General features: G+C 44.4%; 1 protein-coding gene across 1 annotated transcript; it reads left to right on the top strand.

The window, feature by feature from the left end:
* The first annotated feature begins 333 nt into the window (after positions 1–333).
* TREM2 (triggering receptor expressed on myeloid cells 2) lies at positions 334–23,337 on the top strand. The gene is made up of 6 exons (XM_019985396.2): positions 334–482; positions 18,638–18,779; positions 20,221–20,571; positions 21,944–22,034; positions 22,789–22,982; positions 23,064–23,337. Exons 2-6 carry the CDS (start codon positions 18,740–18,742, stop codon positions 23,078–23,080), a joined length of 693 nt encoding a protein of 230 aa, XP_019840955.1. The 5' UTR covers positions 334–482; positions 18,638–18,739; the 3' UTR covers positions 23,081–23,337.
* Positions 23,338–23,371: the final 34 nt, after the last annotated feature.

Raw genomic sequence — 23,371 nt, 5'->3', positions numbered from 1 at the left:
CCTTAGCTCAGAAATATGAGATCTTAATAAAGGGAGAATTGCCTCAGTCAGAAGTGGCAGGGAGTGACAATGTAAATATTAATACAAAGAGACAGATGGGAGCAGGCCACATCTGAGGGATCAGATGTGAGTTTGAGGCTGGAAGGAAGGGGTGTGGACCCAGAAAGGCAAGATCAAGTAAAAGCAGAACAAGACCACAAAAGGAAGTGTTAAGTGGCTGCTTATCAGTCAGTGATGTTTATAGGCTCTAATGTCTGTGGTTGGTGGACCCAATCAAGAGCTTTCTCAAGCTCACTTCCCAGGCAGGGCTGGGCAGGGGATTTCCCAGGCTGGGTTACTGGTATGCCTGGATAGAATTTGAGTTGTTCCAGGTTTGAGAAGCCTGTTTCCCTGACAGCTGTTGGCAACCACACCCTTCCCCAGCCCAGGACGGGTGCTGGCCATGGTCCTGACCGGACTCTGGTGCTTCTCTGGCTGCCCAGGTTGGTGAAAGTGGTGACAGGAGGGTAACAGAGAATCTGAAAGAGGGTGAGGATGTTCACACATGATGGTCCTGATTTATTCCTAGGGACAGAGATGGAGTTGAAGTGTGTGTCTGAAGACACTGATGATTTGGGAGACCTGCTATAAGCAGTTTGCTAGGAAATCTTCATGTATTTTGTTTGTTTAAAATTTTTTTTAATTTATTTATTTTAATTGGAGGCTAATTACTTTACAATATTGTAGTGTTTTTGCGATACATTGACATGAATCAGCCATGGGTGTACATGTGTTCCCCATCCTGAACCCCTCCCTCACCTCCCTCCCCATTCCATCCCTCTGGGTCATCCCAATTTACCAGCCCTAAGCACCCTGTCTCATGCATTGAACCTGGACTGGAGATTTGTTTCACATACGATAATATACATGTTTCAGTGCTATTCTCTCAAATCATCCCACCCTCGCCTTCTCCCACAGAGTACAAATGACTGTTCTATACATCTGTGTCTCTTTTACTGTCTCACATATAGGGTTATTGTTACCATCTTTCTAAATGCCTTATATATACGTTAGTATACTGTATTGGTGTTTTTCTTTCTGGCTTATTTCACTCTGTATAATAGGCTCCAGTTTCATCCACCTCATTAGAACTGATTCAAATATATTCTTTTTAATGGCTGGGTAATATTCCATTATGTATATGTACCACAGCTTTCTTATCCATTGGTCTGATGATGGACATCTAAGTTGCTTCCATGTCCTGGCTATTATAAACAGTGCTGCGATGAACACTGAGGTACACGTGTCTCTCAGTTCTGGTTTCTTTGGTGTGTATGCCCAGCAGTGGGATTTCTGGGTCATATGGCACTTCTATTGCTAGTTTTTAAAGGAATCTCCACACTGTTCTCCATAGTGGCTGTACTAGTTTGCATTCCCACCAACAGTGTAAGAGGGTTCCCTTTTCTCCACACCCTCTCCAGCATTTATTGTTTGTAGACTTTTGGATAGCAGCCATTCTGACTGGTGTGAGATGGTACCTCATTGTGGTTTTGATTTGCAGTTCTCTGATAATAAGTGATGTTGAGCATCTTTTTATGTGTTTGTTAGACATCTGTATGTCTTCTTTAAAGAAATGTCTGTTTAGTTATTTGGCCTATTTTTTGATTGGGTCATTTATTTTTCTGGAATTGAGCTGCAGGAGTTGATTGTATATTTTGGAGATTAATTCTTTGTCAGTTGCTTCATTTGCTATTATTTTCTCCTATTCTGAAGGTTGTCTTTTCACCTTGCTTATATTTTCCTTCATTGTGCAAAAGCTTTTAACTTTAATTAGGTCCCATTTGTTTATTTTTGCTTTTATTTTTATTACTCTGGGAGGTGGGTCATAGAGGATCCTGCTGTGATTTATGTCAGAGAGTGTTTTGCCTATGTTTTCCTCTAGGAGTTTTAGTTTCTGGTCTTATGTTTAGATCTTTAATCCATTTTGAATTTATTTTTGTGTATGGTGTTAGAAAGTATTCTAGTTTCATTCGTTTACAAGTGGTTGACCAGTTTTCCCGAACCACTTGTTAAAGAGATTGTCTTTTCTCCATTGTATATTCTTGCCTCCTTTGTCAAAGATAAGGTGTCCATAGATGTGTGGATTTATCTATGGGCTTTCTATTTTGTTCCATTGATCTATATTTCTGTCTTTGTGCCAGTACCATACTGTCTTGATGACTGTAGCTTTGTAGTATAGCCTGAAGTCAGGCAGGTTGACTCCTCCAGTTCCATTTTTCTTTCTCAAGATTGCTTTGGCTATTGAAGGTTTTTTGTATTTCCATACAAATTTGAAATTATTTATTCTAGTTCTGTGAAAAATACCATTGGTAGCTTGATGGGGCAGAGAAGGCAATGGCACCCCACTCCAGTACTCTTGCCTGGAAAATCCCATGGATGGAGGAGCCTGGTGGGCTGCAGTCCATGGGGTTGCTGACAGTCGGACACGACTGAGCGATTTCACTTTCACTTTTCACTTTCATGCATTGGAGAAGGAAATGGCAACCCACTCCAGTAGTCTTGCCTGGAGAATCCCAGGGACAGGGGAGCCTGGTGGGCTGCCCTCTATGGGGTCGCACAGAGTTGGACATGACTGAAGTGACTTAGCAGCAGCAGCAGCTTGATGGGGATTGCATTGAATCTATAGATTGCTTTGGGTAGTATACTCATTTTCACTATATTGATTCTTCCAATTCATGAACATGGTATATTTCTCCATCTATTTGTGTCCTCTTTGATTTCTTTCACCAGTGTTTTATAGTTTTCTGTATATAGGTCTTTTGTTTCTTTAGGTAGATATATTCCTAAGTATTTTATTCTTTTTGTTGCAATGATGAATGGAATTGTTTCCTTAATTTCTCTTTCTGTTTTCTCATTGTTAGTGTATAGGAATGCAAGGGATTTCTGTGTGCTAATTTTATATCCTGCAACTTTACTATATTCATTGATTAGCTCTAGTAATTTTCTGGTGGAATCTTTAGGGTTTTCTATGTAGAGGATCATGTCATCTGCAACAGTGAGAGTTTTACTTCTTCTTTTCCAATCTGGATTCCTTTTATTTCTTTTTCTGCTCCGATTGCTGTGGCCAAAACTTCCAAAACTATGTTGAATAGTAATGGTGAGAGTGGGCACCCTTGTCTTGTTCCTGACTTTAAGGGAAATGCTTTCAATTTTTCACCATTGAGGATAATGTTTGCTGTGGGTTTGTCATATATAGCTTTTATTGTGTTGAGGTATGTTCCTTCTATTCTTGCTTTCTGGAGGGTTTTTTTTTTTTTTCATCATAAATGGATGTTGAATTTTGTCAAAGGCTTTCTCTGCATCTATTGAGATAATCATATGGTTTTTATCTTTCAATTTGTTAATGTGGTGTATTACATTCATTGATTTGCAGATATTGAAGAATCCTTGCATCCCTGGGATAAAGCCCACTTGGTCATGATGTATGATCTTTTTAATATGTTGTTGGATTCTGTTTGCTAGAATTTTATTAAGGATTTTTGCATCTATGTTCATCAGTGATATTGGCCTGTAGTTTTCTTTTTTTGTGGCATCTTTGTCTGGTTTTGGTATTAGGGTGATGGTAGCCTCATAGAATGAGTTTGGAAGTTTACCTTCCTCTGCAATTTTCTGGAAGAGTTTGAGTAGGATGGGTGTTAGCTCTTCTCTAAATTTTTGGTAGAATTCAGCTGTGAAGCTGTCTGATCCTGCATTTTTGTTTGCTGGAAGATTTCTGATTATAGTTTCAATTTCCATGCTTGTGATGGGTCTGTTAAGATTTTCTGTTTATTCCTGGTTCAGTTTTGGAAAGTTATACTTTTCTAAGAATTTGTCCATTTCTTCCAAGTTGTCCATTTTATTGGCATACAGTTGCTGATAATAGTCTCTTATGATCCTTTGTATTTCTGTGTTGTCTGTTGTGATTTCTCCATTTTCATTTCTAATTTTGTTGATTTGATTCTTCTCCATTTGTTTCTTGATGAGTCTGGCTAATGGTTTGTCAATTTTATTTATCTTCTCAAAGAGCCAGCTTTTAGCTTTGTTGATTTTTGCTATGGTCTCTTCTGTTTATTTTGCATTTATTTCTGCCCTAATTTTAAAGATTTCTTTCCTTCTACTAACCCTGGGGTTCTTCATTTCTTCCTTTTCTAGTTGCTTGAAGTGTAGAGTTAGGTTATTTATTTGACTTTTTTATTGTTTCTTGAGGTAAGCCTGTGCTGTTATGAACCTTCCCCTTAGCACTGCTTTTACAGTGTCCCATAAGTTTGGGGTTGCTGTGTTTTCATTTTCATTTGTTTCTATGCATATTTTGATTTCTTTTTTGATTTCTTCTGTAATTTGTTGGTTATTTAGAAGTGTGTTGTTCAGCCTCCATATGTTGGAATTTTTAATAGTTTTTCTCCTGTAATTGATATCTAATCTTACTGCATTGTGGTCAGAAAAAATGCTTGGAATGATTTCACTTTTTTTGAATTTACCAAGGCTAGATTTATGGCCCAGGATGTGATCCATCCTCGAGAAGGCTCCATTTCCACCTGAGAAAAAGGTGAAATTCATTGTTTTGGGGTGAATGTCCTATAGATATTAATTAGGTCTAACTGCTCCATTGTATCATTTAAAGTTTGTGTTTCCTTGTTAATTTTCTGTTTAGTTGATCTATGCATAGGTGTGAGTGGGGTATTAAAGTCTCCCACTATTATTGTGTTATTGTTAATTTCCCCTTTCATACTTGTTAGCATTTGCCTTATATACTGCAGTGCTCCTATGTTGGGTGTATATATATTTATAATTGTTATATCTTCTTCTTGGATTGATCCTTTGATCATTATGTAGTGTCCTTCTTTGTCTCTTTTCACAGCCTTTATTTTAAAGTCTATTTTATCTGATATGAGTATTGCTATTCCTGCTTTCTTTTGGTCTCTATTTGCATGGAATATCTTTTTCCAGCCCTTCACTTTCAGTCTGTATGTGTCCCTTGTTTTGAGGTGGGTCTCTTGTAGACAATGTATATAGGGGTCTTGTTTTTGTATCCATTCAGCCAGTCTTTGTCTTTTGGCTGGGGCATTCAACCCGTTTACATTTAAGGTAATTATTGATAAGTATGATCCTGTTGCCATCTACTTTGTTGTTTTGGGTTTGAGTTTATACACTCTTTCTGTGTTTCCTGTCTAGAGAAGATCCTTTAGCATTTGTTGAAGAGCTGGTTTGGTGGTGCTGAATTCTCTGAGCTTTTGCTTGTCTGTAAAGCTTTTGATTTCTCCTTCATATTTGAATGAGATCCTTGCTGGGTACAGTAATCTGGGTTGTAGGTTTTTCTCTTCCATCACTAAGTATGTCCTGCCATTACCTTCTGGCCTGAAGAGTTTCTATTGAAAGATCGGCTGTTATCCTTATGGGAATCCTCTTGTGTGTTATTTGTTGTTTTTACCTTGCTACTTTTAATATTTGTTCTTTGTGTTTGATCTTTGTTAATTTGATTACTATGTATCTTGGGGTGTTTCACCTTGGGTTTATCCTGTTTGGAACTCTCTGGGTTTCTTGGACTTGGGTGACTATTTCCTTCCCCATTTTAGGGAAGTTTTCATCTATTATCTCAAGTATTTTCTCATGGCCTTTCTTTTTGTCTTCTTCTTCTTCTGGGACTCCTATGATTCGAATGTTGGGGCATTTAACATTGTCCCAGAGGTCTCTGAGGTTGTCTTCATTTCTTTTATTTATTCTTTTTTCCTTGCTGCTTCATTTATTTCTATCATTCTATCTTCTAACTCACTTATCCTATCTTCTGCCTCCATTATTATACTGTTGGTTCCCTCTAGACTGTTTTTGATCTCATTTATTGCATTATTCATTACTGATTGACTTTTAAAAATTTCTTCTAGGTCCTTGTTAAACATTTCTTGCATTTTCTCAATCCTTTTCTCCAGGCTGTTTATCTGTAACTCCATTTTGTTTTCAAGATTTTTGGATCATTTTTATTATCATTATTCTGACTTCTTTTTCAGTTAGACTCCCTATCTCCTCTTTTGTTTGGTTTGGTGGGCATTTATCATGTTCCTTTACTTGCTGAGTATTTCTCTGCCTTTTCATCTTGTTTAAATTGCTGTGTTTGGGGTGGCCTTTCTGTATTCTGGCAGTTTGTGGTTCCTTTTTATTGTGGAGGTTCCTCACTGTGGGTGGGGTTGGACGGGTGGGTTGTCAAGGTTTCCTGGTTAGGGAAGCTTACATTGGTGTTCTGGTGGGTGGAGCTGGATTTCTTCTCTCTGGAGTGCAATAAAGTGTCCACTAGTGAGTTTTGAGATGTCTGTGGGTTTGGTGTGACTTTGGGCAGCCTGTATATTGAAGCTCTGGGCTATGTTCCTGCATTGCTGGAGAATTTGCATGGTATGTCTTGCTCTGGAACTTGTTGGCTCTTGGGTTGCTTGGTTTCAGTGTAGGTATGGAGGCTTTTGGATGAGTTTTTATTGATTAGTGTTCCCTGGAGTCAGGAGTTCTTTGGTGTTCTCAGGTTTTGGACTTAAGACTCTGGTTTTCAGTCTTATTCTGACAGTAGCCTCAAGACTTCTCCATCTATACAGCATCAATGATAAAACATCTAGGTTAATGATGAAAAGCTTCTCCACAGTGAGGGACATCTGAGGGTTACATGGAGAAGAGAAGAGGGAGGAGGGAGATAGAGGTGACCAGGAGGAGAAGAGAGGGAATCAAAAGGGGAGAGAGCAAGCTAGCCAGTAATCAATTCCCTATGTGGTCTCCACAGTCTGGACCCCTCAGAGAGGTTCACGGAGTTGCTCAGAGAAAAGAAGAGGGAGGAAGGAGACAGAGGTGACCAGCAAGAGAAAAGGAGGAATCAAAAGGAGAGAGACAGATCCAGCCAGTAATCAGTTCCCTACGTGTTCTCCACAGCCTGGAACACACAGAGGTTCACAGAGTTGGGTAGAGAAGAGGAGGGAGGAGATAGAGGTGACCTGGTGGAGAAAAATGAAAGTCAAAAGGGGGAGAAAGCAATCAAGCCAGTAATCACATTCCCAAGTAAAAATGGGTACTGAAGATTGGTTTCTTCAGTTCAGTTCAGTCATTCAGTCGTGTCTGACTCTTTCAACCCCATGAATTGCAGCATGCCAGGCCTCCCTGCCCATCACCAACTCCTGGAGTTCACTCAAACTCACGTCCATCAAGTCGGTGATGCCATCCAGCCATCTCATCCTCTGTCGTCCCCTTCTCCTCCTGCCCCCAATCCCTCCCAGCATCAGAGTCTTTTCCAATGAGTCAACTCTTCGCATGAGGTGGCCAAAGTACTGGAGTTTCAGCTTTAGCATCATTCCTTCCAATGAACACCCAGGACTGATCTCCTTTAGGATGGACTGGTTGGATCTCCTTGCAGTCCAAGGGACTCTCAAGAGTCTTCTCCAACACCACAGTTCAAAAGCATCAATTCTTCAGTGCTCAGCTTTCTTCACCGTCCAACTCTCACATCCATACATGACTACTGGAAAAACTATAGCCTTGACTAGATGGATCTTTGTTGGCAAAGTAATGTCTCTGCTTTTGAATATGCTATCTAGGTTGGTCATAACTTTCTTTCCAAGGAGTAAGCGTCTTTTAATTTCATGGCTGCAATCACCATCTGCAGTGATTTTGGAGCCCCCAAAAATAAAGTCTGACAGTGTTTCCACTGTTTCGCCATCTATTTGCCATGAAATGATGGGACCAGATGCCATGATCTTATTTTTCTGAATGTTGAGCTTTAAGCCAAGTTTTTCACTCTCCACTTCCACTTTCATCAAGAGGCTTTTGAGTTCCTCTTCACTTTCTGCCCTAAGGGTGGTGTCATCTGCATATCTGAGGTTATTGATATTTCTCCCAGCAATCTTGATTCCAGCTTGTGCTTCTTCCAGCCCGGCATTTCTCATGATGTACTGTGCATAGAAGTTAAATAAGCAGGGTGACAATACACAGCCTTGACGTACTCCTTTTCCTATTTGGAACCAGTCTGTTGTTCCATGTCCTGTTCTAACTGTTGCTTCCTGACTTAACAGAAGCAGAAGATATTAAGAGGTGGCAAGAAATCACTGAAAAACTGTACAAAAAAGATCTTCATGACCAAATTAATCACGATGGTGTGATCACTCACCTAGAGCCAGACATCCTGGAATATGAAGTCAAGTTGGCCTTAGAAAGCATCACTATGAACAAAGCTAGTGGAGGTGATGGAATTCCAGTTGAGCTATTTCAAATCCTGAAAGTTGATGCTGTGAAAGTGCTGCACTCAATATGCCAGCAAATATGGAAAACTCAGCAGTGGCCACAGGACTGGAAAAGGTCAGTTTTCATTCCAATCCCAAAGAAAGGCAATGCCAAAGAATGCTCAAACTACTGCACAATTGCACTCATCTCACATGCTAATAAAGTAATGCTCAAAATTTTCCAAGCCAGGCTTCAGCAATACATGAACCATGGACTTCCAGATGTTTGAGCTGGTTTTAGAAAAGGCTGAGGAACCAGAGATCAAATTGCCAACATCTGCTGGATCATGAAAAAAGCAAGAGAGTTCCAGAAAAACATCTATTTCTGCTTTATTGACTATGCCAAAGCCTTTGACTGTGTGGATCACAATAAACTTTGGAAAATTGGTTTCTTAAAGGTACAAAATTGATAACAAATACCAAAAAGCAAAGATTAAATATCTAGAGTAGAGGTTAGACTCTCAAAAATACAATATTAAAAAAATAAAACAAAGTCACAAAAATTATAAAATATATATATGAAGTTTGCTTTAAAAATAGGGTCTTTTTTTTTTTTGCAAGGTAATAGTAGGTTATAAAAACAAAAATTAAAGGAGTAATAGACTTAAAAATTAAAAAAAATTAATTATAATAGTAAAAATATATCTAGGACTTTCTCTGGTGTTGTTGTGGGAAGTGTGGGGTCAGTTCAGTTTCAGATAGTTCCTTGATCCAGCTTATACTTCTCAAGATCTATAGGCCCCTTCCAATGTAGTCGGTGCTAACTACAAGACTTTAATCTATTGCACCTGTCACTTCCAAAGCGGTTCCCTATGTTTATTTTAGCTTCTTTTGTTTGCTGGTCTCTTCAGTGTCTAATTTCCATCCTGACACAAGAGGGAGAAGGTGGTCACTTATTTAGGCTCACTTGTTCAGTCATGCTGTGAGGAGGGAGGAACACTGCAAACAAATATCACTGGTGTGTGTGGGGAGTGCTCCCAGTGTCTCAGCTGCACTGGTTTTGCCCCCGCTCATGGCGTGTGTGCTTTCCTGGTCTACACTTCTCAGGCTCCAGGTTGCTCTGCCAGGCAACTCTCTGAAGCAGGCCCTGGGTTGCGTGCATTTCCCAGGTCTAAGCTGCTCAGGTTCAGGTTCTCTGGTACTCCACAAAAGCGCAGTCTTGGTTGGGCCTGCATTTTGTGCCCTTCCCAGGTCCAAGTAGCTCAGGTGACCAGGTGCTTGGTGAGCGCAGTCTCCCCAGGTAGGGAGTGCGTCTTATCACCTCCCCGGTCCCAGCCGCTCAGTTTCCTGGGTGGCAGCGGGCACACCCGTCTCAGGTGTGCCGTGTGTCTCTTCTGGGGAGCTGATCTCTGGCTGCGACCCTCCCAGCGGATGTCAACTGTCCAGAATCCCCAGAAGTCTTGGTTAGCGACTGGGAGCCTGCTTGCAGTTTGGTAGAGGATGACTCTCTGGGGCCGAGGTTGCCCCTTTCCAGCTCTGGCTGCCCCCCACCTGCTTCCCTGTCTCCAGCAGGGGATGGGCCGGTCTGTAGCTGGCTAGCTCTCTTCTGGTATTCACTCAGTCCTTTGTTCTGTGAGCAGGCCTGGTAGTGCCTTAGGTTAGGGCTTTTCCTGGGATAGTTCTCTCTCTCTCTCTCTCTGGCTATTCCACAGTTTGGGTTGCTATCTCAGGTTAGTTCCCTCAGATTGCTCTCAGAGCATTCAGGCCTGGTCCTTACCCTAAGCAATGCAGCCCGCGCCTCCCTGTTCAGCCCCGGCTTGCTGGTGGGGGATGCGAGCCCTGGGAGTTGCCGTTAGGACATAATCTGTGGGTTTTATTTATTTATTTTCTTTCCTGGTTATGTTGCCTCTACATATAGACATCACCAGATGCCCATTTTGGTCAACACTGAAATCAGATTGATTATATTCTTTGCAGCCAAAGATGGAGAAGCTCTATATAGTCAGCAAAAACAAGACCAGGAGCTGACTGTGGCTCAGATCAGCTCCTTATTGTGAACTCCTTATTGCCAAATTCAGACTTAAATTGAAGAAAGTAGGGAAAACCACTAGACCATTCAGGTATGACCTAAATCAAATCCCTTATGATTATACAGTGGAAGTGAGAAATAGATTTAAGGGACTAGATCTGATAGACAGAGTGCCTGATGAACTATGGATGGAGGTTCATGATACTGTACAGGAGACAGGGATCAAGACCATCCCCATGGAAAAGAAATGCAAAAAAGCAAAATGGCTGTCTGGGGAGGCCTAACAAATATTTGTGAAAAGAAGAGAAGTGAAAAGCAAAGGAGAAAAGGAAAGATATAAGCATCTGAATGCAGAGTTTCAAAGAATAGCAAAGAGAGATAAGAAAGCTTTCCTCAGCAATCAGTGCAAAGAAATAGAGGAAAACAACAGAATGGGAAAAACTAGAGATCTCTTCAAAAAAATTAGAGATACCAAGGGAACATTTCATGCAAAGATGGGCACAATAAAGGATAGAAATGGTATGGATCTAACAGAAGCAGAAGATATTAAGAAGAGGTGGCAGGAATACACAGAAGAACTATACAAAAAAGATCTTCATGACCCAGATAATCACGATGGTGTGATCACTCACCTAGAGCCAGACATCCTGGAATGTGAAGTCAAGTGGGCCTTAGAAAGCATCACTACAAACAAAGCTAGTGGAGGTGATGGAATTCCAGTTGAGCTATTTCAAATCCTGAAAGATGATGCTGTGAAAGTGCTGCACTCAATATACCAGCAAATATGGAAAACTCAGCAGTGGCCACAGGACTGGAAAAGGTCAGTTTTCATTCCAATCCCAAAGAAAGGCAATGTCAAAGAATGCTCAAACTACTGCACAATTGCACTCATCTCACATGCTAGTAAGGTAATGCTAAAAATTCTCCAAGCCAGGCTTCAGCAGTACAAGAACTGTGAACTTCCAGATGTTTGAGCTGGTTTTAGAAAAGGCAGAGGAACCAGAGATCAAATTAGCAACATCTGCTGGATCATGGAAAAAGCAAGAGAGTTCCAGAAAAACATCCATTTCTGCTTTATTGACTATGCCAAAGCCTTTGACTGTGTGGATCATAATAAACTGTGGAAAATTCTGAAAGAGATGGGACTACCAGACCACCTGACCTGCCTCCTGAGAAACCTATATGCAGGTCAGGAAGCAACAGTTAGAATTGGACATGGAACAACAGACTGGTTCCAAATAGGAAAAGGGGTACGTCAAGGCTGTGTATTGTCACCCTGCTTATTTAACTTCTATGCACAGTACATCATGAGAAACGCCGGGCTGGAAGAAGCACAAGCTGGAATCAAGATTGCTGGGAGAAATATCAATAACCTCAGATATGCAGATGACACCACCCTTATGGCAGAAAGTGAAGAGGAACTAAAAAGCCTCTGGATGAAAGTGAAAGAGGAGAGTGAAAAAGTTGGCTTAAAGCTCAACATTCAGAAAACGAAGATCATGGCATCTGGTCCCATCACTTAATGGGAAATAGATGGAGAAACATTGGAAACAGTGTCAGACTTAATTTTTTTGGGCTCCAAAATCACTGCAGATGGTGACTGCAGCCATGAAATTAAAAGACGCTTACTCCTTGGAAGGAAAGTTATGGCCAACCTAGATAGCATATTCAAAAGCAGAGATATTGCCAACAAAGAAAGGTCCATCTAGTCAAGACTATGGTTTTTCCAGTGGTCATGTATGGATGTGAGAATTGGATTGTGAAGAAAGCTGAGTGCCGAAGAATTGATGCTTTTGAACTGGAGAGTTCAAAAGAGTTGGAGAAGACTCTTGAGAGTCCCTTGGACTGCAAGGAGATCTAACCAGTCCATCCTAAAGGAAATCAGTCCTGGGTGTTCATTGGAAGGAATGATGCTAAAGCTGAAACTCCAGTACTTTGGCCACCTCATGCGAAGAGTTGACTCATTGGAAAAGACTCTGATGCTGGGAGGGATTGGGGGCAGGAGGAGAAGGGGATGACAGAGGATGAGATGGCTGGATGGCACCACCGACATATGGACATGAGTTTGGGTGAACTCCGGGAGTTGGTGATGGACATGGAGGCCTGGCATGCTGCGATTCATGAGGTCACAAAGAGTTGGACACGACTGAGTGACTGAACTGAATTGATGTTGCCCTCTCGAATTCCAAAACTCCCCACAGATCCTCTGGTGAGAATGTTTCCTGGTGTTTGGAAACTTCTCCTCTTTTAAAACTCCCTTCCCAGGATGGATCTCTGCCCCTACCTCTTTTGTCTCTCTTTTTATCTTTTATACTTTGTCCTACCTCCTTTTGAAGACAATGGGCTCCCTTTCTGGGTGCCTGATGTCCTCTGCCAGCTTTCAGAAGTTGTTTTGTGGAATTTGCTCAGTGTTCAAATATTCTTTCAATGAATTTGTGTGGAGAAAGTGGTCTTCCCATCCTATTCCTCCACTATCTTAGGACTGCCCCCCATCTCCATGCATTTTAAAACGTGGCTCAGCAGCTGTGAAGTCTCAGTCAAAGTTAGACATCAGTTCCTCCAAGTCATGCTTCTGGTTCTAGGGCTTCCCTCAGCTATGTTGTCATTGTATCTAAGAACCCCGAGGCTTCAAGAGACCTGAGTTCTCCAGCACATACATGGCAAGTGAATAAATGCATGCATGCAATCACTGTTGCAAAAGTCCTAGGGCCACAACAGATTTCCCAACCTGGGGATCCAGCAAAAGGACTGAGAACCCCCAGTGAAATGGACTCTTGGAGGCACAAACAAAACCTTGTGTGCACGAGGACCCAGGAGAAAGGAGCAGCGATCCACAACAGGCTGAGCTAGACTTGCCTGTGAGGGCTCCGGAGTCTCCAGCAGAGGCATAGGTCAAACAGTGGCTTGCACGGAATCAGGGGCACTGACTACAACAGTCCTGGGAGCCGAAGCATGCTCGAATAAGGCCTTTTGAAGGAGGTCACCGTTACCTCCATTACCCCTACCATAGTTTGACCTCAGGCCAAACTACAGGGAGGCAACACAGCTCCACCCATCAGTAGAAAATTGGATTAAAGATGTATTGAGTATGGCCTTGACCACCAGAGCAAGACCCAGTTTTACCCACAGCCAGTCCCTCCCACCAGGAAGCTTCCACAAACCTCTTATTCTCATCCTTCAGAGGGCAGACAAAAGGAAAACCACAGTCACAGAAAACTAAGCAAACTGATAACATGGATCACAACCTTGTCTAACTCAGTGACACTATGAGCTGTGCTGTGCAGGGCCACCCAAGACAGACGGGTCATGGTGGAGAGTTCGTACAAAACATGGTCCACTGGAGAAGGGAATGGCAAACCATTTCATCATTCTTGCCTTGAGAGCCCCATGAACAGTATGAGAAGGCAAAAATATAGGACACTGAAAGACTAACTCCCCAGGTCGGTAGGTGCCCAATATGGCTACTGGAAAAGAGTGGAGAAATAGCTCCAGAAAGAATGAAGAGGCTGAGCCAAAGCAGAAACGACACCCATTGTGGATGTGTCCAGTGGTGAAGGTAAAGTCTGAGGCTGTAAAGAACTGGAACCTAGGCCTAGGATCCTGGAATGTTAGGCCCATGAATCTAGGTAAATTGGAAGTGGTCAAACAGGAGATGGCAAGAGTAAACATTGACATTTTAGGAATCAGTGAACTAAAATGGATGGGAATGGGTGAATTTAATTCACATGACCATTATATCTACTACCATGGGCAAGAATCTCTTAGAAGAAATGGAGTAGCCCTCATAGTCAACACAACAGTCTGAAATGCAGTACTTGGGTGAGATCTCAAAAATGACAGAATGATCTCTGTTTATTTCCCAGGCAAACCATTCAATGTCATAGTAATTCAAGTCTATCCCCCAACCACTAATGCCAAAGAAGCTGAGGTTGACTGGTTCTATGAAGACCTACAAGACCTTCTAGAACTAACACCCCAAAAAGATGTCTTTTTCATCATAGGGGACTGGAATGCAAAAGTAGGAAGTCAAGAGATACCTGAAGTAACAGGCAAGTTTGGCATTGGAGTACAAAATGAAGCAGGGCAAAGGCTGAGTTTTGCCAAGAGAATGAACTGGCCATAGCAAATACCCTTTTCCAACAACCCAAGTGATGACTCTACACATGGACATCACCAGATGGTCAATACTGAAATCATGTTGATTATATTTTTTGTAGCAGAAGATGGAGAAGCTCTATACAGTCAGCAAAAACAAGGCCGGGAGCTGACTATGGCTCAGATCATGAACTTCTTATTGCAAAATTCAGACTTAAATTGAAGAAAGTAGGGAAAACCCCTAGGCCATTCAGGTATTGACCTAAATCAAATCTCTTATGATTACATAGTGGAAGTAACAAATAAAGTCAAGGGATTAGATCTGATAGAGTGCCTGAAGAACTATGGATAGAGGTTCATGACATTGTACAGGAGGTGGTGATCAAAACCATCCTCAAGAAAAAGGCAAAATGGTTGTCTGAGGAGGGCTTACAAATAGCTGACAGAAGAAGAGAAGCCAGAGGCAAGGGAGAAAAGGAAAGATATACCCATCTGAATGCAGAGTTCCAAAGAATAGCATGGAGAGTTAAGAAAGCCTTCCTAAGTAAACAATGCAAAGAAATAGAGGGAAACAATAGAATGGGAAAGACCAGAGATCTCTTCAAGAAAATTAGATACCAAGGGAACATTTCATGCAAAGATGGGCTCAATAAAGGACAGAAATGGTATGGACCTAACAGAACCAGAAGATATTAAGAAGAGGTGGCAAGAATACACAGAAGAACTATACAAAAAAGATCTTCATGACCCAGATAACCACGATGGTGTGATCACTCACCTAGAGCCAGACATCTTGGAGTGGGAAGTCAAGTGGGCCTTAGGAAGCAACACTACGAACAAAGCTAGCGGAACTGATGGAATTCTAGCTGAGCTATGTCAAATCCTAAACGATGATGCTGTTAAAGTGCTGCACTCAATATGCCAGCAAATATGGAAAACTCAGCAGTGGCCACAGGACTGGAAAAGGTCAGTTTTCATTCCAATCCCAAAGAAGGGCAATGCCAAAGAATGTTGACTGCACACTTGCACTCATTTCACATGCTAGTAAAGTAATGCTCAAAATTCTCGATGCCAGGCTTCAACAGTATGTGAACCGAGAACTTGAAGATGTACAAGCTGGATTTAGAAAAGGCAGAAGAATCAGAGATCAAATTGCCAACATCCATTGGATCATAGAAAAAAAAAAGGAATTCCAGAAAAACATCTACTTCTGCTTTATTGACTATGCTAAAGCCTTTGACTGTGTGGATCACAACAAACTGTGGAAAATTCTTAGAGTTGGGAATAACAGACCACCTTACCTGCCTCCTGCGAAACCTGTATGCAGGTCAAGAAGCAACAGTTAGAACTGGACATGGAACAATGGACTGGTTCCAAATTGGGAAAGGAGTATGTCAAGGCTGTCTATTGTCATCCTGCTTATTTAACTTCTATGCAGAGTACATCATGTGAAATGTCGGGCTGGATGAAGTACAAGCTGGAATTAAGATTGCCAGGAGAAATATTAATAACCTCAGATATGCAGATGATAACACCCTTATGGCAGAAAACAAAGAGGAACTGAAGAGCCTCTTGATGAAAGTTAAAGTGGAGAGTAAAAAGGCTGGCTTAAAATTCAACAATCAAAAAACCAAGATCATGGCATCCAGTCCCATCACTTCATGGCAAATAGATGGGGAAACAGTGGAAACAGTAAGAGACTTTATTTTCTTGGGCTCCAAAATCACTGCAGATGATGACTGCAGCCATGAAATTAAAAGACGCTTGCTCCTTGGAAGAAAAGCTATGACAAACCTAGACTGTGTATTAAAAAGCAGAGACATCACTTTGCCAACAAAAGTCCCTCTAGTCAAAGCTATGGTTTTTCCAGTAGTCGTATGGATGTGAGAGTTGGACCATAAAGAAGGCTGAGCATCGAAGAATTGATGCTTTTGCACTGTGATGTTGGAGAACACTCTTGAGAGTCCCTTGGACTGCAAGGAGATCAAACCAGTCAGTTCTAAAGGAAATCAACCCTGAATGTTCATTGGAAGGACTGATGCTGAAGCTGAAACTCCAATACTTTGGCCACATGATGTGAAGAGTTGAATCATTAGAAAAGATTCTGATGCTGGGAAAGACTGAAGGCAGGAGGAGAAGGGGATGACAGGATGAGATGGTGGATGGCATCAGTGACTCAATGAACACGAGTTTGAGCAAGCTTCGGGAGATCGTGAAGGACAGAGAAGCCTGGAGTGCTGCAGTCCATGGGGTCAGAGTCAGACATGACTGAGCAATTGAATAACCACAATAATCAGAGAATAATGGCATTCAGAGTGAATGATGTATTAGAGAGGGAGAGATCTGTGACCAGGTATGAGGTCCTGGGTATCTTTGAATGCAGATTTAGCAAATGGAAAGGAAGGATTCTGTGCTTGGAAGTGGGGTCACGTAGAATGTTCCTGTGCTCAGATATGAGAATCAGGGGATTGAATCAGCACAAGCTTAGAGAAGAAAGAGTTTGATATGCACATGCTGTGAATTCAAATACATGAATTGGCAGAGATTTCTTGGTGCCTGTCCTTTGCTATGAGGCTTAGAGGAACAAAAATCACACCCTTTTCTCAGGTAGGAAGGATGTGGGCAGAAGAGGTCAGAATACAGCATAAATGGAACTGGAAGTAAGGTAAAGATTCATGGGATTTCAGAGTTTGGTTTCGGCCTAAGATACAGGAAGCTAGAAACACTTTTAAAATAGCACCAAAATCATGGACCAAGAGAAATTTAACAAAATATGTGAAAGATTTGTATGCTGAAAACCATAAAACATTGGTGACAGAAGCCATAGAAGTAAATAAATGGTGAGCTAAAATGTGTCCATGGATTGAAAGACTCAGCAGTGTTATGATGTCTGTCATTTAGTTGCTAAGTCATGTCTGACTCTATTGCAACCCCATGCATTGTAGCCTGTCAGGCTCCTCTGTCCATGGGATTTTGGGGGCAATAATACTGGAGTGGGTAGCCATTTCCTTCTCCAGGGTATCTTCCTGACCCAGGGATCGAACCTGCATCTCCTGCATTGCAGTTGGATGGATTCTTTACTGCTGAGCCACCAGGGAGGTCCATTAAGATGTCTAGGTCCTCCCAAATTAATCTATAGAGTCAATGAAATCCCATCAAAAGCCTGATCGGCTTTGGAGAGAGTAGAAATTGACAGGCAGATTCTAAAATATACATTCCAAAGCAAAGTTACTAAAGCCGTTAAAACCATTTTGAGAAGGAACAGTGTAGTTGGATTACATCATCTGATTTTAAGACTTGTTATAAAGTTACAATGAATATGACCCAGCCATCCCACTAGGGCATATACCCTGAGAAAACCATAATTCAAAAAGACACATAATTTAAAAAGTACTCCAATGTTCACAGCAGCACTATTTACAGTAGCCAGGACATGGAAGCAACCTAAATGTCCATTGACAGATGAATGGATAAAGAAGAAGTGGTATATGTGCACAATGGAATATTACTCAGCCATAAAAAGGAATGAAATTGAGTCATTTGTAGTGATGTGGATGGACCTAGAGTCTGTCATACGGAGTGAAGTGTCAGAAAGAGAGAAACAAATATTGCATATTAACGCATATGTATGGAATCTAGAAAAATGGTATTGATGAAGCTATTTGCAGGGCAGGAATAGAGATATAAATGTAGAGATGTGGACTAAGAGAAAGAAGGAGAGGGTGGAATGAGTTGGGAAAGTAGCACTGACATATGCACACTACCATGTGTAAAATAGCTAGCTAGTGGGAAGCTGCCGCATAGCACAGGGAGTTCAGCTCAGCGCTCTGTGATGACCTAGAGGGTTGGCACTGGAGGCAGGGGTTGGAGGGAGACTCAAGAGGGAGGGGATATATGTATACAAACAGCTGATTCACTTTGTTAGTACAGCTGAAACACAACATCGTAAAGCAATTGTACTCCCATAAAAAAAAGTAAAGCCCCAGGGAGTAGTCAGGATGGGGTGTAATTGGTAAAAGATCAACACATAGATCAATGGAACAGAATGGACAGTCAAGATGGAGACTACATGTCAAATGACTTTCAATGAAGATACTAAGGCAACTGAGTGGAGAAAGGATCATCTTCTCAACCAATGAGAAGGCTGGTACAGGCTGGACAGTGGGCTGCCCTCTCAGAGGTCTGGGATCCACAGCGCCCCCTGCTGGGCTGCAGCGGTGGCTCCTCCTCTCCCGTCTTCACCTCCCCCGCTCTGCTCCCCTCCCTGAATCATGAAGCCAGATCCCAGTCCTGACGATTGCTCAACCTCCAGGAGCCAGTTCCTGTGGGCAGTGTCTGGGGAGCCTGACCCTCGTGAAAAGACGAGTTCTTGCACAAGGCACCCTGCGTCTGTCCTCCACAAGGGAAGGGTGACATGGAGCCTGTCGTGCTGCTCATCCTGCTCGCTGTCACAGGTAGGAGTCCCTCCCTCCGCTGTCGACACTCCCTCCCCTTCCTTGAGTATGTGGCAAGTGGGTGGGTGGGGAGCACTGAGCCACACTCTAAAGATGACTGAAATCCTCCGCATGTCCTGCACCCCCGCTTCCCACTGTACCCCGTATTCTCCACGCTTTCCCTCCCTCCCCAGTATCAGCTTTTCATGCTGGTGGAGGCATCAGAGGCTGGTGGATTTGGACACCTAAAAAGGGAAGGACTTCTGATGGTGGCATCTCAGCACTAGCTAGTAGGTGGGGGAAGTCTGGGGAGCATTGGTAAGAGCCCCTAAAATTTTGAACCACTTGGGCATAAAAGTAGTCCCAGAGGAGTAGCAGGGTGGGAGGGAGAAAAGAACCCAGCACTGGGAATCTGCATCTTTGGGGTACCCCTCCTGGGCTCTGAAGGTCCTCCTGTCCTCAGCCCTGGGGGTGAAGATTCTGTGATTGAGCTGCAGGGATGAGCACCCCAGAATTTTGCACATGACAGCCTTTTCTCATTGGGGGATGCCTCTTGCTCCCCCCAGAGGAAAAGTCACATGTGGGTGAGAGGAGAGAATGTTCCAGTGAAGCTGGAGTTTCTTAGCTGGAGGTGGAGCAGGGAAAGTGGGGGCATGTTGGTCTGCCTGGAGGCAGATGGACAGGGTGGTATGGGGGATATTGCTTCTCAGGTCTCTCTGGTTCCAAAAGGCAGGCCACCAGCTCCCTATTCCTGGCAAGTTTCTGTCACCCATGTGGTTGACAAAGTGATTGAAGAGAAGGGAGGCTGAGGCAGAGGGTGCTGGGTGATTCTCTTTCAGCCCCTGCCCTGGCACCAGACTGGCGCTCCCCCACCCCAAGGAGGGTCCCTAAAATAGCAGCCTCATGTCTCCCCCAAAATAGCTCTGAGATGCATCCCTCCTGAAAAGGGAACAAAGCCACAGAAATAGGGAAGCTGGAAGCTAAAGGTCACAAAGAGGAGAATGTGGGGCTGGGACTGGCGTGGGCAGCTGCAGAGTTAGCAAGCATGGCGGGCTTGGGGAGGGAGCGTTCAGCCCCCCGTGGGACCAGCCCCAGGCCTGAGAGGCCACTGGCCTTGCTCTCTTGAGATGGAAGGGGAGAGAGGAGGGCATGATTCCATGTAACAGGAAGAACACGTGTGGACTAGGACCAGAGGGAACTTCAAGACCAAATGTCTCTGGAAATAGGCTCAGAGGGGGTCAGTTACTTCTCTAAAGAAGTCCAACAAGTCCAGTGGTGATAAAGCCAGACCCAGGACCCAGGTTTCCTCATTTCCTATAAACACGTACTTGGGCTGTGCCACCTTCTCCCAACTTATGTAGACCTGAGTTCCTTAAGGGCAGGATTTCTGTCTCTTCTGTTCAGTGAACATAGTAGGCATTCAATAAACACGTGGTGCAGTGAAGGAACGTCTCGTCCCCAGAGCTGTCCCGGGCGCACAACACCACAGTGTTCCAGGGCATGATGGGCCGGTCCCTGCGGGTCTCCTGCCCCTACAACTCCTTGAAGCACTGGGGGAGACGCAAAGCCTGGTGTCGCCAGCTGGGTGAAGAAGGCCTGTGCCAGCAAGTGGTCAGCACCCACCCCTCGTGGCTGCTGTCCTTCCTGAAGAGGCGCAACGGGAGCACGGCCATCACGGACGACGCCCTGGGGGGCACACTCACCATCACGCTGCGGAATCTTCAAACCCACGACGCTGGTCTCTACCAGTGCCAGAGCCTCCATGGCAGCGAGGCTGACACCCTCAGGAAGGTCCTGGTGGAGGTGCTGGCTGGTGAGTGGGCGGCTGACTGCATCCCGCATCTGAGGCTGGGGCTCTGAGTATAGGACCGACCACCCTTGGGGCTTTTGGGGGTCCTGGAAGATCCCACGGTGTGGATTTTGTCCCCCTGCTCAACTGAGGGCCACTGTGGCTGGTTGTGCAGATTGCTGACTGCAGGAGGAGGGTCACCATCCAGCCCTGTGCCCCGCTGCAGGCTACGCCCCCTGGTGGAGGACTGCATCGCTTGCAGGAAGGGTACAGTCCTTCCTTTACACACTTAGGAGCTAGCTGTGGCCCTGCTCCCCTCCAAACAGCTTTATCCATCTGGCATCCCGTTGGGATGTGAGCACTGAGGTGGTCCTTAAGGAGTAGGAGGACATTCACTCATTCCCTCACCCAACCACCCAATGCACCTACCGATGTAGATTAAGCACCAACTTGGTACAGATAAACAGGCCCAGAAAGGAACACTGCTGTGACCCGGGGCAACTGCTTCTCTCTGGGCCTCCATTTCCCCATCTTTAAATGGTGGTGATGGAGTCTGTGCCACTGACCCCGTATGGCTCCTGTGAGAAACAAGCGACAGAGTTTTACAGTGCTTGGGGTCAGTGACAGCCCTCGCCCCAGTCTCCTGCTGCTAACTGCTTGGGATCGTCATTCCTGGTTTAACTAGGTGAGATAGGGAGTGGTGGGGTCCTTCTCACCCCTGAGCTTGCACAGGGGGTGCCCTCCAGGAAAGCCTTCTGTCTGTCTCCTGTGTCCCAAAGAAGAACAAATCTGAGGTTAGAGATCCCTTTTCTGACTCTTTGTCCAACTCTTCCCCCTAACATGGCCCCTTATCATGGAAATGAAGGTCAAAAACTTGTCTAAGATGGGGAGGGTAGGTGAGACCATCTGCCTTAGACTCCAAACCCTGCCTCCATGGGAGTAGGTGGCGAGGAAACACTGCTATCCTATCAGAGTCTAAGGCTCAGCTGACTCCCACAGATACAGCAGGAAACAAATAATAAGAATAACAACAACAATAATAATCTGTAGCTGGTATAGACAGCTTCACAGTCCACACCAGACTTTCAGAAACACCCACCATCTCATTTGCTCTTCCCAAAGACCCCGTGTGACAGGAGGGTGGGGGGTGCAGTCACTGAGCTCCTATGAAGTGATGGGCACTACACAGGATGTTCTCGCTGAATCCTGCAACACTATTATTAAGAAGGGATTCCTAATTGCTCCACTCTACAGGTGAGGAAACTGAGGCTCAGAGTCGTTAACAACTTGATCCACACAGGGTGAGGTCTCAGAGAGCTTCACCCCACCCAGAGGGGTTCTCTCCACTGTGGCTTCAAGAAGGGGACTAGCAGCTCACAGGCTCTGTCTCCCACAGACCCCCGTGATTACCAGGACCCTGGAGATCTCTGGATCCCTGAGGGGTCCGAGAGCTTCGAGAATGCCCAGGTGGAGCACAGCATCTCCAGGTATAGTGACAAGTCTTTGCTAAGATCCCTGGGTAGACCTCCACCCTGCAGAGCCCAGGCATGGGGTGGCAGCTGGGGGGTGGCGGGTGCCAGAAGTACAGATTCCAAGGCAACTGGAACAAGAAGGTATCTGTATATGATCTTGTCTAAACACCCCTCCAACCAGCCAGTGTGTGTTGGTGTGACTGTACCAGTTGTTAAAATATTGCAAAACTTCCCTAACAGTTTATAAATAGCTGATGCTCCAAGACTCTTGAATGACTGGCCTCTCACCCCTTCCCCTGGCAGCCCTCAGACAGAATCCTCACAGTTCAGCAACAATGAAAGTTTTAGGATTAATATTTCAGCACAAAATTGGTACCCCCAGATTCCTGCTTCCCTGATGGGACCAGAATCAGTTCTGACTGGTTCTTGACTAGGTACTGGTGTTTAAACACTGTTAGTATAACCATGAAGTGCACATGTGTGTGCACACACACACAAAAACACACCACACATCATATCATCACGAAAGCAGAAGACCGCTCAATGAGGGAGGTGGTTGTTTAAAAGCACTCAGCAGGCAGATCCGTGCCTGGAACTCCTGACTACAGGCTCCCTCAAGCCCCATAAAGCCTCATCCAGGGCTGTGGTGGGTGGGGGAGGTGTCCCCAGCCCCTCGACCTCCCAGGGTCTCCCTATTCCTTCTCTGAGGACAGACTCCAGCGTGTGTGTCCCCTCATGGCCTCCCACATGCCCTCTTTGTTTCTCCAAGGAGCCTTTCGGAAGAGGAGAGCCCCTTCCCACCCACTTCCATCCTCTTCCTCCTGGCCTGCATCTTTCTCAGCAAGCTTCTAGCAGCCAGCGCCCTCTGGGCTGCAGCCTGGCATGGGCAGAAACAACGGCCACCCCAGGCCAGTGGACCGGACTGTGGCCACAACCCAGGTTACCAGCTCCAAACTCTGACAGGTGAGCTTGGAGAGCACAGTGGTGGCCAGGGGCGGAGAGGTGGGGCAGAGAGGCGCTGAGTGAGTACCCTGTCTGTTGCAGAGCTGAGAGACGTATGAGAGAGGAGGACCCTCAGTGGAGGAGAGGTTCAGGAGAGGTCTGCACGGATCACCCCAGCCTGCTGCACACTCGCCCCTTGGCCGCCAAGTCTCCTGGCTCTGCTTTGGCAAAAGGCCGCTCTGCCTCTACCCTTCTTCCTTTGGCCCGTGGAAGCGCGTGCGCATATGTGTGTGCACGCATGCATGTGCATGCATGGGAGGTGGGAAGGATACCTCCAACTTCTGGACATTGGCCATTAAACACTCTCACAAATAAACCCAAGACTTCCTGTTTATTTGATGGTTTAGGGT

The sequence above is a fragment of the Bos indicus genome, chromosome 23, assembly GCF_029378745.1.
Source record: "Bos indicus isolate NIAB-ARS_2022 breed Sahiwal x Tharparkar chromosome 23, NIAB-ARS_B.indTharparkar_mat_pri_1.0, whole genome shotgun sequence".
Classification (NCBI taxonomy): Eukaryota; Metazoa; Chordata; class Mammalia; order Artiodactyla; family Bovidae; genus Bos; species Bos indicus.
Note: the sequence above shows the minus strand (reverse complement) of the source record. Positions and strands in the feature narration are given on the sequence as shown.